The 15275-nt window shown below is 47.4% G+C and overlaps 7 protein-coding genes across 7 annotated transcripts; 2 read left to right on the top strand and 5 right to left on the bottom strand.

Moving 5' to 3' along the window:
• Nucleotides 1-1395: 1395 nt before the first annotated feature.
• Nucleotides 1396-2767, bottom strand: UREG_05735 (uncharacterized protein; the record flags this gene model as incomplete). The annotated part of the gene is made up of 2 exons (XM_002585000.1): nt 1396-2034; nt 2087-2767. 2 exons carry the CDS (start codon nt 2765-2767, stop codon nt 1396-1398), a joined length of 1320 nt encoding a protein of 439 aa, XP_002585046.1.
• A 1250-nt stretch (nt 2768-4017) lies between these two features.
• Nucleotides 4018-5186, bottom strand: UREG_05736 (60S ribosomal protein L9-A; the record flags this gene model as incomplete). Its single annotated transcript, XM_002585001.1, has 5 exons — nt 4018-4068; nt 4125-4302; nt 4524-4779; nt 4897-4944; nt 5141-5186. 5 exons carry the CDS (start codon nt 5184-5186, stop codon nt 4018-4020), a joined length of 579 nt encoding a protein of 192 aa, XP_002585047.1.
• Nucleotides 5187-5815: 629 nt separating this feature from the next.
• UREG_05737 (uncharacterized protein) lies at nt 5816-6745 on the bottom strand (the record flags this gene model as incomplete). The annotated part of the gene is made up of 3 exons (XM_002585002.1): nt 5816-6129; nt 6201-6558; nt 6671-6745. The coding sequence occupies 3 exons, from the start codon at nt 6743-6745 to the stop codon at nt 5816-5818; spliced, it is 747 nt and encodes a 248-aa protein (XP_002585048.1).
• An 877-nt stretch (nt 6746-7622) lies between these two features.
• On the top strand, nt 7623-8441 carry UREG_05738 (uncharacterized protein; the record flags this gene model as incomplete). Its single annotated transcript, XM_002585003.1, has 4 exons — nt 7623-7828; nt 7890-8053; nt 8135-8334; nt 8424-8441. The coding sequence occupies 4 exons, from the start codon at nt 7623-7625 to the stop codon at nt 8439-8441; spliced, it is 588 nt and encodes a 195-aa protein (XP_002585049.1).
• A 683-nt stretch (nt 8442-9124) lies between these two features.
• Nucleotides 9125-10783, bottom strand: UREG_05739 (uncharacterized protein; the record flags this gene model as incomplete). Its single annotated transcript, XM_002585004.1, has 7 exons — nt 9125-9723; nt 9815-9828; nt 9997-10020; nt 10078-10274; nt 10333-10388; nt 10410-10530; nt 10658-10783. 7 exons carry the CDS (start codon nt 10781-10783, stop codon nt 9125-9127), a joined length of 1137 nt encoding a protein of 378 aa, XP_002585050.1.
• A 1779-nt stretch (nt 10784-12562) lies between these two features.
• On the top strand, nt 12563-12833 carry UREG_05740 (uncharacterized protein; the record flags this gene model as incomplete). Its single annotated transcript, XM_002585005.1, has 2 exons — nt 12563-12748; nt 12801-12833. The coding sequence occupies 2 exons, from the start codon at nt 12563-12565 to the stop codon at nt 12831-12833; spliced, it is 219 nt and encodes a 72-aa protein (XP_002585051.1).
• A 901-nt stretch (nt 12834-13734) lies between these two features.
• Nucleotides 13735-15275, bottom strand: UREG_05741 (uncharacterized protein; the record flags this gene model as incomplete). Its single annotated transcript, XM_002585006.1, has 3 exons — nt 13735-14351; nt 14531-14573; nt 14637-15275. 3 exons carry the CDS (start codon nt 15273-15275, stop codon nt 13735-13737), a joined length of 1299 nt encoding a protein of 432 aa, XP_002585052.1.

Raw genomic sequence — 15275 nt, forward strand, 5'->3', positions numbered from 1 at the left:
TGGTGCAATACTTCGAGGGCGGCTGCCACTCCAAGCTATACCCAGGCCCAGAAAGGTGTAGTCAATGTTACCAATATCTGGAAACCCGATTCCCCTTGCAGTAATTCGCCCAAATTTCCCCAAATCCAACAGAACCTTCACCACACACGCAAACGAATGTTCGGGGAACTCAAGTTCCCCACGGACGCACCGGGACTTATTCTCGAAAATCGCGGCAGGCGGACAGTGTCCAAAATAAATAGCCTCCCGCGAGAGGCCACGACGTGCGCTCCAGAAAGGGCCACGGCCCTATTGTAGAAGCACGGGTGCTTCGTTCGCGCCTTCATAGTCCATAGGCGTCATGAAGGAGGGGAGGAGATGTTAACTGGTCAAACATCTCCTGCCTTGCAGAAAACATCAATCCGTCCCACGTCGTTCGAAATTGTCGTCGATAATCCGACTGCGTAGACATAATTTCTACCACGCTCCAATGTTTCTCTGCTAGGCTCCCGTAAAACCCGCGAAAGGAAATCCGAGTCAAACCATCCATCAGAATCCTCAAAATTTAAATCACCACCGCGCCGGTTTCTTCGGCGCATCCGAAATATCCACAGGAGACGCGCTCTCCGTCTACCGCATTCGATTGAACGTGATTCGAAGCTCGCGGGGCCGGGACGTGATCCACACAGGGCCCCCGAAAGGGCACGTTTGAGACATGGCTAGTATGCCCCGTAATTTCCCCTTGATATAGAGACCGCCGATCATTCAAGGATGGAATTAGATCGAAAAAAAAACCGAACGCGACAATTGGGGCACCCAGCTGTGTGCCCCCGATTGACCGAGTAAACAGCCGGAGACAAGGTACCCAAGGGGATACATAAGTCGGCGCAAAGCGCCCAGGGCTCCAGCCTATCTCCAGATATGTGCCTGGCTCAACAGATTTCACTGTGGTCCAAGGGCTGGTATTTATGTCCCGACGGCAGCCTTTCTGCTAGAGCTTGGAACAAAGCGTTGAAAAGGTACAACAAGTCCTCACAGCGCAACGCTTTCAAGCATAGAGTTACGGACAGGAACGGCGAATAGAAGAGTCAAAGAAAAATGAAAGATGATTGTGCTACAGCCATGAAAGAGCTTCGGACTCGAAAGAGAAGATAGGAATATTGCAACGCCCAAAGGCCGGCCACAATGTTCTTTATTAGTGAGTATCCCGGAATATCGAGGTTCAACAAAACAAAGTCCAAGTGGACTTTCAAAAACGACCAAACCAATCATTTTGCCTCGACGCAGGTTAAGAATATGAATCAGTTAAACAACACATGATATTCGAGGGTACAGATATCGTCAATCCGACAAAGCCTGACTTCCTGGTCATGGATCCAAAATGCGTGCGAGTTGCCACCTCCAGCTTCTTGCATTTTACCAAGTGAGCAAGTTGGTGTCCCATGTTTTCGTCAATTGCGCGTACGAATGCTCCAATTCCATTTCTAGGAGACAACGAACTTTCAATGAAGCTATTGATGGCCAGACTCCCCTTTCTCCCCTTAGGATCCATGATCGTATGCTTTCTTTCGTCGGCTTTCTGAAAACCTTTATCAAATCCCAAAACGAAACGTCCGAAAGCAGTGCAACGCACGAACCAGGAATATCTTCCTTGATCAGGATTCGACGTAGGATATTCGGCAAACCACGCAAAGAATCATATTCTCGAAGGTGGTGTCGCATGTCCACTTTTGCAAGCGTTTTGAAGAACTGGAAAATCTCCCATTCTCCAGTCGGGACGTCGTGCCCAGGGCGATGGATCTGGCTGCGGAAGATGGGGGTAAGGAAGGGTCGAGCTTGTGAAATTATGAAGTGGTTGACATTGAGAACCTGTGGAAGGATGCGCAAGGGCGATGCCTTGCGCCGGCACCTGGACAAATGCCATGAATGGAGATCGAGATCCTCTAGCAATGGCTCCCAGAGCACAATTTGTCCAGTTTCATCTTTGCACATCATTCTCACGGGTCCCTTGGCTGTAAATGACTTGTTTGAAGCAATACAAGCAGTCCAAATGATCTGACGGTCACATTGGTAAGGGGATACATATCAGTATGGGACAGAGACATACAACATGGGGAGCCGTGATGTAGTTCAGGAGATTCGGAGCTCCTCCCCTCTTCGGCATCGCAAGAGTTATATTAAGAACTCGGAGTGTTCTGGCGTACGCTTCTTCAAAGGTAAGGGTGCCCAGTTCGGCTCGAGCACATTCCTGTAACACCATCATATCCTGGAAGTATTGCTCGTTCAGATGGCGTACCATCCGGCGGAAAAGGCTTTGAAACCAACCATAACCATTTTCACGAGCAAACATCTGAGACAAGCTGAGTCTCCTCGGCGGTCTCCTTCGCTCGAAAGCTTCAAGGTTGAAGTCATCCCCGTTCAGAAAAGATTCGAGCTCGTCGTCTCTTCTTATACAAAGTAGTGCCGCCACAAAAGCCCCTGTGGCTGTTCCAGTTATCACTCGGGGAAGTAACCCTTGACGGTATAGTGCTCGCGCAACACCGATATGGCAAAGGCCAAAGATAGAACCGCCTTCAAACAGCAGCGTAGATCTACCCAGGCCCTGCCTCGCACCCCGTATAAAATCACGCTTAGCCTGAGCATCAAACCCGGTCCAGTGACGTGGCTTTGCCTCGAGGTTCATCACATATCGTACGGCGTCAACTTGCTGCGCCGCATACTCCTCAATCAATACTTTAGTCCCACTATAAGCTTTATTATAAAGCTCTGGTATAGCGATGTTGACCATGTTTCTGATTAGCCCAACCCGAATGCTATTGCACACTATGCGCGGGTCGTCGATAGCCACTCCCCAACGGAGCTTCTGAATGCGTTCCGTGATAACATCCCCGTTATATAATTCGGTCACAGGATTAGCCCGCCTACATCGAAACGCATATCTGAGCACGATACGTTGACTCCCACAGCGGGAATATACAAAACACGTTCAGAAAGCATCTGTTGGGCACCACATACCATTGATCAAGACCGCAAAGCTCGTCTAGCTTAGCTGCCGTGTCCCGCCATTCCTGGAACGTTTGGGCCCTCTTCAGCTTGCTCAATTGCTGTTGTCTCCGACGAAAGTGCCAGAACCAAAAGAAAATCTCCCGCGACACGTAACTTATTATGAAATTGACTTTTTTGTACAAAGTCGATAGGGATGGGGTGTATGGATAAACGCCGTAAAGGAATGCCGTGCTGTATAGAGAGAACGTGAACAAAACAACATCCATCCCATTAAGAGAAATGCACTAAACAGCGATTGCTTCATATTCGCAGTAGTATAGCGTATATTTATAGGAGATGCCCAGATGATAGCTGAGAAGGATCAAATTTCTGGGCGAAGACGATGCTCTAAGAGTCAAAAGCGTGGATGACCATTGCACATGGAAGTGGCTGGCCGAAAGACGCCGCACTTGCATGTATCCGCAAGTCAAGGGAGGCGGAAAGGGCAGATCGGCTCTTCCGCTGCTTCGCGTTGAAGGCGGCGCGATGGTCGCGGCTGACAGAGAAAGCAGCACAACAATTATATCCACCCGAAAAAAAGCTGGCCTGGCAATACGGGCTGTCTGGCGTTTTCGGTTACTCGCACATGCTCCAAAGCTGATGACGACCTAGAAAATAACTTTATTCAACAAGGTTTGTAGATCATGTCCAAACATTGACGCAGGACTTACAGGAGAAAGTATGTAAACATCTGTTGCCCAGTCATTGACAAGACCATAGTTTCTGCACCGCAAGTAAGCCCAAACGCCGCATGTATTGGTTTCACCTAGACTCCGTAGTGTAAAAAGGTCAAGAATTCGAGAGACCTTGAACAGGCACGCAAGTTTTCATTTTCTCGGCACATACATAGAGAACATTAAGAAAAGAGGATTCCATTGCTCCTTTTGGCCGGGCACTTTTGCTATGATAGTATTCTAGCTGCTTCCCATCACCAAATCAAGGTCATCCCGGAGTCCTCCCGATAAGAAAAAAAGGGTCTTAATCGCTGTATCCTTACTCCTCGACGATGTTGCCCTTCTCCGACACGTATATACCGTCCAAGAACTACGTAGACTGTCAGCGACGTATTTAAACCTTTCTCAAACAATAGTGATTCTCACTTTTCGAATATCCTTGTTCCTCACACGGCAGATCTGGTTGATATCGGCGCAGCTTTGCGACACGGCTTCGATGGAGTTTCCGGACAGTTGGATTTCATCCTTGACGTTCTGGGAAACGATAACATCGACACCGGGTTGGCATACAATGCGGCGGACGATTTGCTCGCCAAGGAAGTTTCTGTTTGACGGAGATTGTCAGCGCCAATGGTTCACCATATAACCGATTGCCAACGCGTATAATTCCGATCCTATATCCCAGCAACAAAACAATGGCATTTATCGAGCAAGGTTGGGCCCCACATCCGTCCCCGTTGCAGCGACGATTTTTTCCAGCGGCAGGCTATTGCCCGCAAAACGGCAAAACTAAATCACCAAAAATATCACTGGGAACACTCATACCGGATCTCGACAAGGGTGGAGCCAGTCTCCTTGCTATTCTCAATGTTGACATTGATGGGAAAATGGGCGTAGACATAACGCATCTTGTATTTGAAGCCGCGGGTAACACCAATGATCAAGTTGTTAATGATCGTTCTAACGGTGCGGAGGGTAGCGACAGCCTTGCGTTCTCCATGGTGAATTTCGATGGCGAGGATGTTCTTCTTAGGGCGAGAGAACGAGACCGACAAGTGAGAGAGATCCTTGACCAATTTGCCTGCATTGCGGAATTCAGAATAAGCATATATCCCAACCAGTTTCGGCGACATCGAACAAATATCGTCGGACACGCGAATCCATCCGTCAAAGTGGCCGAAAGATTATTGAATCATACCTCGTGGTCCCTCAACAGTCACAATCCTCGAGCGGATGCTCACCGACACTAAACATCGAATATGGTCAGCATGCAACTCGGAACAATAGTAGAATCTCTTCCTTCCGCCACAATTCCTTCCAGCTTCTTTGCATCAAGGCGCATGGCCTATCTGCCATGTCCGCAGGATCGCCCGCCCTCCAATTCATCATCACCATCACTAACCCATCGTCGAAGCTTCGGGGGACACAAAGTAAATGCTTACCATCGTCGGGGATTGTCAAAGTCTCCTCGGAGTGGATGTAGCGCATCTTGACGGCGTCTGTCTAAATATCTCCCGACGGGGTATTCGAAGGACAGGAGGAGAAAAGGAGATGTTGTCGTTGGCCGTCGTCGTCGTCGTCGAAAGTTCCCAAAACCCACACACAAAAGCCAAGTCAAGGCGAAATGCTTCGAGTGTGTGCGTCGCTTAGGGCACGTTTGCGGTTTAGCGCGTGCCAAGGCAGACAATGACTAGTCTCGATATAGTAAAGGCTCTTGGTCGGAGATACGGAGATAAGATCCTCCGCCCTAACGATTGCTCTCTCGGCCACAAGGTATCACTCAATATTATTCTGTAGGAATATACTCATACACACGCAGAATGCAGACAGACACACGAGAACCAGAACTCCAAACTTTGCCCTTCAATGCACAGGTGCAATTTATATTATACCAAACAGTCGCATCCTTGGAATCAACAAAACCATTATTTCGGGCAGCCACCTCGCCGTTTCCAAAACTTGAGACTTGCGGAGCAACCAACAGGGTATTCACGGCGAAAACAAATTGTAATAAAAGAAGTGTGCTAGCTGGACAAAAGCAACACGATCTTGTTTCTCGGACCGGTTTCATCTCCGAATATGCCAATGGGTCCATGGCAGTCTCAGCGTCAAAGGTATTATATCGGGTTATCATCCACGCGCCTGGCTTCCACCAGGCGTCTTCCCACCATCTTTTGTAGCTTTGGCACCAAATCTCTCGAGATATCCAGCGCTTCAATATCGTCGCCTCCGCCAATGCTCATGCCATTGATCAACACATTGGGTACAGTCTTGCGCCCAGTGTTAGTCCCTAGCAGGTTTTGTAGCTCTGGTCCCAGCTGGTGTTGGTCTAATTCGACAACGAAGGGAGCAGGGACAATGCTATATTTCTTGAGTAGGATATATTTCGCTTTGCGGCTATAGGGGCAGTATGTTTTGGAGAAGATAATGACTGTAAAAGCGCGGAAGATGTTAGTATAGGAACACAGGTGTTTTATCCCGTCTTAGAAAAGAAAGGCATACTTGGCGATCTCTTCAAGATCGAGTTGAATTCTGTCTCCACCTCCACGTTGCCAGGCTCATTCTTCTGCTCCGGAGCGGGCGCTTTCTCCCCCGCTGAAGGGACTTTGACCCTTCCCGCTACAGACCCGCTGTTGTCCTTTCCGTCATCAGGATCGCCTTTTAACACTGTTGCACCGTCATATCGCGGCCTGTCGACAGCCACGGCTTGTGCATCTTCGGGTCTCAGTTTCTCAGGCTTTAATTTCTGGAACAGATTCCCATCGTCATCTCGTTGCCCCTGGTTGCGAGCATGCTTGGCATCAAGCGCCTCCACTGTCTTTTGGTAGATGGTCTGATTCCGTATTCGACGCTGATCCGCCTAGGTGATCTCCACGGGTCAGTTACAATTACCTGAGCAGATAACTCCGCCGTTGCACTCTCCCCGCTGTTGGGACGGGACGCAGAGCAAGGGTGGCCAGGAGCGCACTCACCGTCAGGAACAGGATCAACAGAACAAGCAAGAATACCGAAACCAACAATAGCCTTACACGACGGTAGGGCGACATTTTTGGCTATTGCCCAGTTTATGGGGGTGTCATCTGTGTTGCTCTGCAATTTCGGGTTCTCAGAGAACGGTGCAAGGTTTCTCTCGATGTTGGATCCGATTTTGGGAAAGCCAAATAATGTGGCCTAGCTATGAACTAGAGAGACCACAATGGGAGACACCTTGTTCTCTCTCTCTCCCTTTCTTCAATTGCTGATGCAAAACCCGTACGGAGTAGTTCAGGCGATATTGTGACCGTGTGACCATTGACTGCGCAAGAATGGAGTCAAGGACCACAAATCGATGGCTCCCGGGATGGCTGTAAGTGGTTCGGCCCCTTGGCTGGATCCCCCAGTTTCGATAATTCGGCCGCCAATTATTATTAATAGTGCTTCCTCGCTCTCTTCGGATGACTGAACATGCAAGACATGCGCTTTAGCTCCGGTAACTAGTAAGCCTCCATAGGCGATTGTTGTTTAACTACTCGTGCAGGAACCGCAAGCTTTGACCGACGCGCATGGAACTACGAAGTACTGTAGTTACATACACAGATTCGAAATCAAAAAGCAACCCGTGATGTACTCTGATAACTATGGGGTCTTGACTCTTCAGCACCAAGATGGATTCACTAGTCAGCGGGGATCGTCAGTCGAGATGCAGCCATAACCAGTTAATCCTATCGCTGCAGCTCAGCATCAGATCCCCCGTATTCCGGGCCCAACTTAACTTAATCACCACTTCCTTTATGTTTCTGGTGCTGATTTATCCAACATGCATCAACCATTCAACTTCAGTTGCTTGCCTCTACAACATCAAGTCAACTCTATCCTCTCAGAAGTGATTGAACAAACACAGTTTTTCGCGCAGAGAGCCTGATCGCTATCAAGTATCTGACAGCAATGGGAAGCATCACCGGCCCAATGCGCTCTCTACGGAGCTACACAAACATTTCATTGGAAGAGCTGTCTGCTCAGAACATCCGAGACGTGATATTAAACACAAACCACCCTTCTGACTTGACTTTCCAAAATATAACCCCTTCTACCGGATTTCGGATCGCAACCTCATTTGTAGAGGATCCTGAGATTGAAAGGGCTCATCCTCGGTACGCTACCAAGAGCAACTACCACAAGAAGATTCAAAACAACTTATGTCGGGTGTTCCAGGATTTCCTATAACCCATTGACCCAAGCCCTGACTGCCCGAGTTATGCCAACTCTGGTTGATGACTGCCATCAGGAGTGGCTTTCGAATGAGCTGCTTGACATGGTTCTGGCCGGGTTTATGACAGTAGCAGAAAGAAAGGAACTCAAGCTCCGGGTTAGAACAAGTATTTTGCATCCATCTCAACTTTTATTTTACTTTTCTTTCCCTTTTTTGAAGTTCGACTTGGTTGACATTCTCTTATTAGCTCTCAAGGGTTTTGCAGCTCCATACACCTATGCTACAAAAGAACCTGATGCATGTATCCTCCCAGGCACCTTACCCTTACCAACAGTTGTTGTTGAAACAGGCTGGTTAGAGTCTTGGCCACGGTTGGATGCTGACAAGGATCTCTGGCTTGTCGGAGGTGCATCTGTGGAACTGGTACTATTGATTCGATGGACAATGGTAAGCGGTGGTAGGGTGAAGGGGGATTTGCATGTTCATGGAAAGGATCCTGCTGGCAATGTTGTCTTCCTACAAACTGAGGTAAGTAGCTGCCATGCTTGAATTGAGAATTCACTAATAAATAATAGTCAATTTTTCCTGCGCCGACAGGTAATGTAAACCAGGTGGTTCCCATATCAAAAACGCAACTCTTTGGCAGCTGCATCTTCCCTGGTAGGAATCCGGAAGATACTTACAATCTATCTATTGCAAACTTGCGCGGAAATGCAGACGAGTCCATAAGGTCGATGGGCTTTATTCCAGCCTAGTCCTCCCTAACTCAGGTCAAAGGCTAGTTGGCAAGATTGGATGCAACTGCTTTCTTTTATAAAACCCCATCAACGAGCTTACTTTGGACAAATCTGCCAGAGGTAGAAAAGATGCCGTTGCTTGAGGAGCACAAGCGACAGCTTGTGATGGCGGTCCGCGACGCCACACCACGGAGAAACCGAGTCCGCAGGCACTTTGGAGTTCATCAAATAATGTTGTTGTTTGAACAATGGTTTCACAATTGGAATTGTGCTTTGCAAAAGGCCAAACGAGTAAATTTTAGCCTACGGCTTGGATGAAACTCTCACACTTCCTTTGCTCTCAAGAGTTAAGTACTGTACATACTATATGGCTATATCATCGCACTTCTTTGGTAGATACATGGGTGGCAAGTAGAATCCCTTGTGAAGGGCGTCTATACTTCTAGTGCCGACCACGGGTTGCCTTTAGTATCACCCCTATAATGAACCTTTTAGTGTGGTTATTTCTCAAGATATCCGATCATATCCCCCGGCAAGCCTTCAAACCTCTCGCCCCGATCCCCAATCGCACACCACCCCACCTTCTCTCCCACAAAGATATGCCTCTTCACCTCCGGCACGCGACACCGCGATCCCTTCTCATCCACACTCGCCGCCACAATCCCCACCTCGCCAGGCTCCCGATCATACACCATCGTCAGCGGCGCAAAGCACTCGCTGCAGAACGTCCGGGTCGCATGCGCAGAGAACCGTTTCTCCACCAGCGTGTCCCTGCGTGTCCATCGGAGATGGGTGTCTCGGACGTTTGTGAATGCGGCAAAGGGTGCGCCGTGCAGGGCGCGGCAGGTTGAGCAGTAGCAGTAGGTCAGGCCGTAGGGGGCGTGGGTGGTTTGGTATTGCACAGAGCCGCAGTGGCAGCGGCCGACGAGGGCGGGGGGGTTGTCATCGGCCATTGGATCCTTTTTCTTTTTTTGGGACTGGTTTACTCCATAGTCAGATGTTTGAATGCAATGAATTGAGGAGACCAGGAAGTTTTCTTCTAATGTCATGGGTGGATTGACTGGATGTCCAGTTGGGGCATGCTGCCATCTCTTAAAGCCTACAACATAGTTTACTAAGATCTGACAGGCTTGCCTTGGTTCCTTGAATTCTTGGAAGATGTCATGCCTGAAATGCCATCAAAGCCTTACCATAGCGGAAATTCCTAACTTATTATTATATTAAATTATAATAATGTGAATTTTATATAGAATTAACTAATTGTATTGACCGCCTTTGCTACATTTGGCACAATGTGTCCATGTCTTCCACCGCTCCTCGAAGCAAAAAGTAATCCCATAGGGCCTCCGTGGGCCTCTTCTTGGTGCTTCACCGTTTTGAGGGTATCTCTTTGACCCTAAAATACCAAGTTAGACAAGCATTATTTGGAACTCTAGGCAAAGATTGTCTTTACCTGCAGGCATTCTCCCTTTCATAGCACTCCTTTAACATTTCGCGATATCTTGAAATAGCTGTCTCGAGCAAGTCTTCCTTCAGCCTCCGATGAAACTCCTCCCAGTCTATCACAACATCTCTATCGTCATATGAATCAATCTCAAGGAAGGCGCCAAGTCGGATTGGGAGTGCGGGTGGTGTAGCTTCGCATACATGCTAAATACAACAGGTTAGGCCAAAGGATTCCTCAGATAATAGTAATAGCAAGACCTACAATTCTAGATCCATGTCTCTCTGCCCTCTTGGGCTGCCCACTGTGCTTCCACACTTCTAGAAACACATCTAACTTACCAACCCATTGGGTGGTATCCAGCTTAACAGAACCAAGCCCACTCTCAAGGTGGAATCTGCTTTCTATATCCTGTTCATCTGTTGGAAAACCAAGAGATTCAAGCATTAAGATTCCAGGATTCTTGATAGGACAAGAGTATTTAGGTTCTGTAATTTTTTACAATAACCACTCTTGTCACATCTAGACTTCCCTCAAGCCAGAACTTTGCAGTATCAACCAGTTGACCATATGTCTGGGATAAACCAACCTCCAGGATGAGGATTTCTCTCCCTGATAAGAGAGCTAGGTCAGGGACTTTGAGTGTGGAAATACACTGGTTCCTTGAGTTGTTGAAAATGTTGGTTGGTTTGGATGCTGCATTGTGGCCAGACATGATGGGTGGCATCCCCTAAACCACTGGAGAATATCGCAATAACAATCTCATGAAGTGGCAATGTCATCCACTCCACGCTTAGCTGTGAAGCTAATGGGTCATAGAAGAACCTTGGGAACCTATAAAACATGTGTTACCAAGTAAGATCTGACAGATATGCTAAAGACAACTTACTTCTCAGTTTCCCCTATGTCAAGCTCACCCTCCAGCCTATACCACTGATGGAAATCTATGTCAATAGACAGTATATCCTCCTTGTTGACATCTGGAGGGAGGGTATCACTAGATCTGAATTGCTCAACCAGGGACTTTATATACTCAGAAGGTGAGTCAAAGTCCCTGTGTCTGTTTTCCATTCTGGTAGTAATTTCCATCCTTGCGGGAAGTCGCAGCAAGTCTGTTTGGGTTTAAAGTATTAGCTTGTAAAAAATCAAGTGGACTTATAGACACAAGACGGTGGGGAATATCCAACTATCTATATGTCCTTGGACAAAAAACAAGACGTATGAAAGAAATTCCCCTCCAAATCCCCAAGGCAGAAACAAGAGATAGCTGTTGCTTCGATATATCCCGCCAGTTTCATCAATAGGAGGGACAGGGGAGGGCTGTTGCCTCAACATTTTGTTAGCAGGGAAACAAGGGGCAGTCGAACTTGACCAAGACAGAAGAGTCGACAATGTCGTCTTTCTTTAACAGATCTTTCCGAGTATAATGGCCTAAAGAATAGTCCACGTAGGGCACAACAAACAGGTAACTCTCCGAGCTTCCAAGTCTAAAGCTCGCCTAGCCAGCCATCCCTTTCAAACCGTATAAATGAGATGTAAAAGGGAAGGGCAAGATTAAAGAGGGCTCTCCCGGGGATCGAGGGGCCTCTGTTGGCGCGGGGGTTTTGACCTCATAGAGCTGCCACAGGCTGCAGAGTTCGTCGATTGGGTATTCTGATATTCTCATCAGAAGGATACCAGAAGACTAGTCGCTCGCTATCCCGGGAGAATTCGGGGACCATAAGGTGAGAGTGGTATTGAAAAGTTGGGAGGGTTTTTCCTGTCTCTGCAGCTGATAAATTGACCGTTTCGTCATTGGCAAACGACAATATGATCTGTTTATCCGTTTATCCGGCGAGAAGAAACTCGAACCCCGCGCAGCATCCTTCCGAAAGTTTTCTTGCCATTCGATTTCTATTGTGTTTTCCATGATAATGCAGGCAAAGGTGCTTAAACAGTAATATTGAGCAAAATCTTCCTGGGGTGGGTTGATTTGAAGAGTTGTTGATGTTGGGCGAGCAAGGGGCAGCTCACGTGCGCATCCTTTTGAATCCTCAAGCACTTCTGGACTTCATACAAAACAAATTGATCGCCTGAAGAAACAATTTCTCCTGCCGTTGGTATCGCCGACGAATCAGCTGATTGATTGTTGTCTGGCTCTGAGGAAATAGAGAGTATAATTTTGCCAATGGTTTATAACTGACTCGGCCATTGAGATATTTGATCTCCACACAGTATCTCTCCTTGTCAACATCCTTGGTGACAAGCTGGATTTCACCCCTAGCTAACAGAGTACCTACATAGGTACTACTCTGTACAAGGATCTTATGGGCCTTTGTTTGCCCGGCCTGAGCCCCTCTCTCACCCCTCTTTGAATAGACACTCTTCCTTCCCTACAGTCAGATTGTTCCTGGTAACTTGACCTCACAATAAATTGCCATGACCTCTATCCACACTGTCTCCTGTGCCTGATCTTGTAACACCCAGCCCACAAATCAATCTACACACACCCACAATGTCCAATATCAATTCCAACGCTCGAAAGGCAGTCAATGAAGCTATCGTCAATTCTGATCAATCTGATATTGCATGTATGGTTGATGCCGCACGATCCTCTGTCCGAAAGCGCGAGCTTGCTAGAGCCGAACGAGAAAAGCGTGAAGCTGAAGAAAAACGGTTACGAGAGGAAGCAGACGCTGCTGTTGGTTCTTGACCATTTTCTAGACACTATCCTTATTTAAGTATGCTAACAGGTACTAGAAAAAGAAGCACTGAAACTCTGTTAAACAAAGACTACATGATGCTCTGGAACCTGCTTCATGGTGTTATCATCCTCAATAATTAATTGTCAGTGATGGTCAGTCAAGTCTTCTCAACATGTGTTCCTGTTAACTAACTAGTTGATCATCTCTAGTCATTAACCATCTGTGTTTATTCCGCCATTCAGTGGCCCTGGAGCATAATTCTCCATAACTTCTGGAGATCCATTTGATATAACCTGTAGCTAGTTACATAACCGGGACCTCAACAGATTAACCAGTTGGCTAATTTTCACCTCTTTAAGCATCACTGGGTCCCTGCTGGCACGTGGCGTTGTATCAAAACTAGGACATAAGAGCAATGAGCATCCCAATGGACTACACCTCTCTGACTATCACTCCTGACTGTAGCTCCGGCATTTTTGAACCGGGAAAGCATCGTCGAAAACAATCGGTAAGGGCCAAAGAGAGACTGAGGGGATTACAATGCCCCTTCACGACCGACTCTGTTTGACTTATGATTTTGTAACTCGGTGGTGATGCAACAAAGCATGTCCTCGTAGATAGGGATCTGACGTGTTCACCAATGGTTTCACAGCTGAGCAGCTGTTCGAACGGGAAGGGGCCAAGTCTCAACTCTCCTCTGGACACCGAGTTGGGCGGTTTTGTTTCGAGCTGCCTGGTGTCTCTTTCATCGTAGTCGCAATGCAGCTCCGAGGGCTGCAATGAGCTTTCCAATCCAGATAGAGATCCTATCGAACAGCGCCTTGACATTTATCATCTCATTGTTGACTGCTATACGAGAATAACCATCTTCCATCGGAATATTGGGCCCAATCAGGCGCTTTGGACCAATTTCTTCTTCTCCCACCTGACTGCCGTGGGTGACCGCCGGGTCATCTCGCGTATTCTCCAGCATGTTGCCAGATTAGTCTAAAGAAATAGGCTCTCTCAAATCGTTGGCATTCGCGGGAGAGTTTTGTTTTATAAGAGCGAGGAATCCCTCCTTCGACATTTTCCCGTTTCGTACGAGCGCCAGGTGCTCCCGCCTGTAGTCCAGAATCTCGTCATAGTTATCCAACTCATTCACTTTCCGCGCTGCAAATGCCTCCAGCTCATCATTTGAAATGTTCAATTCTTCCTCTTTTGTTGTCCATTCCCTACCGAGATGTTGGCGTAGTTGCATAAAAGGAAAGACATGGTGGTCATTGAATCCGGATGAGAGAAGCATATGCAACCACATGGCCCCTGACTCTTGAGACCATTTAACAAGATTTGAGAGTTCTTTATCTTCATGCCCTGGCATAGTTTTCTCTTCCTCCTCAAGGATGGATATGAACATCTCCAAATGTTTTATATAGCGGGTTCCAACATGAGACAACTTGCTGCCATTGGCATCCGCATCCCACTCGGGGTGAACCGGTCTGTCTTGTAAAAGCCACCAGGGCGCTGAGCCAAACAATTGGGCAGGCCCAATGTATGACCATTCAAGATCCACCACTCCAACCACAGTGAGATCTTCCTTGCTTTTAACAACTAGATTCGCTAAGCCAAGATCATCGCATATCAACTTGAATTTCCCACAATTGTATTTTGGATTGATCAAGTTGCATATCAGAGCTCCAAGGGTCTTGAATGCCACATATTTATTTTTAGCATCATAAGGACCAAAGGTTGAGTTTGGCTGCTGCAAAAGCTGTTGCCAGTCTTGACTAAAGACATACTGAAAGTAATCTGTTGTTGTCTTGAACCCTTGATGTCGGTCACCTATTTTCATATTAACAAGGGTTGCTAAAAAGGTGAGTGATGCTACCAACCAAATGTATTTACCCCCCCATTCTGCAAAATACTATGCACCTTGAATGTCAGTGGGCGTGCTGTGCTATTGGCTTCAGCTCCTGGCCATGACAAGCTACCAATCCGGTCAAAATCCAGTTCAAAAAGTTGAAGAAGATAGTTGGCCATCTGCCGGTAAATGAATTTGACATCGTCATCACTGATATCTTCTCTCATAAGGCGGGTAGGGTTGTCAACATTAGGATCTATAAGAATGTTGTCAAGACTGACCCCATCCATGAAATCCATCATAATGAATGGGCCCAGATCAAGAGCATTGCTGGCAGCCAAACCCCATGCATGAACTTTTGGGACAGGAATAGTAGTTTGTTCATAAATGAGATTCAGAGCAGCAACCTCCATGGCAACCTTTTCATCGGCATAAGTGTCACAAACCTTCCCTCTACGAGGGAAGCGCACCATCCATGCTGTGTTGTCACTAAAAACCACCTTCACACCAGCATTATATGAGCCATGTTGAAATGTACCAGCAAGTTGGCAAGGAAGGTTATTAATGTGGAATGTTGACACCCATGGACAGAGGCGGCCTGCTCTATGGGTTTCATTCACTTTGTCAACCCAGAGCTCGCCCTGAACCTCGTGAACGGCGTCGATGACCCAATTAGTATCCAT

The sequence above is a fragment of the Uncinocarpus reesii genome, genomic scaffold, assembly GCF_000003515.1.
Source record: "Uncinocarpus reesii 1704 scaffold_3 genomic scaffold, whole genome shotgun sequence".
Classification (NCBI taxonomy): Eukaryota; Fungi; Ascomycota; class Eurotiomycetes; order Onygenales; family Onygenaceae; genus Uncinocarpus; species Uncinocarpus reesii.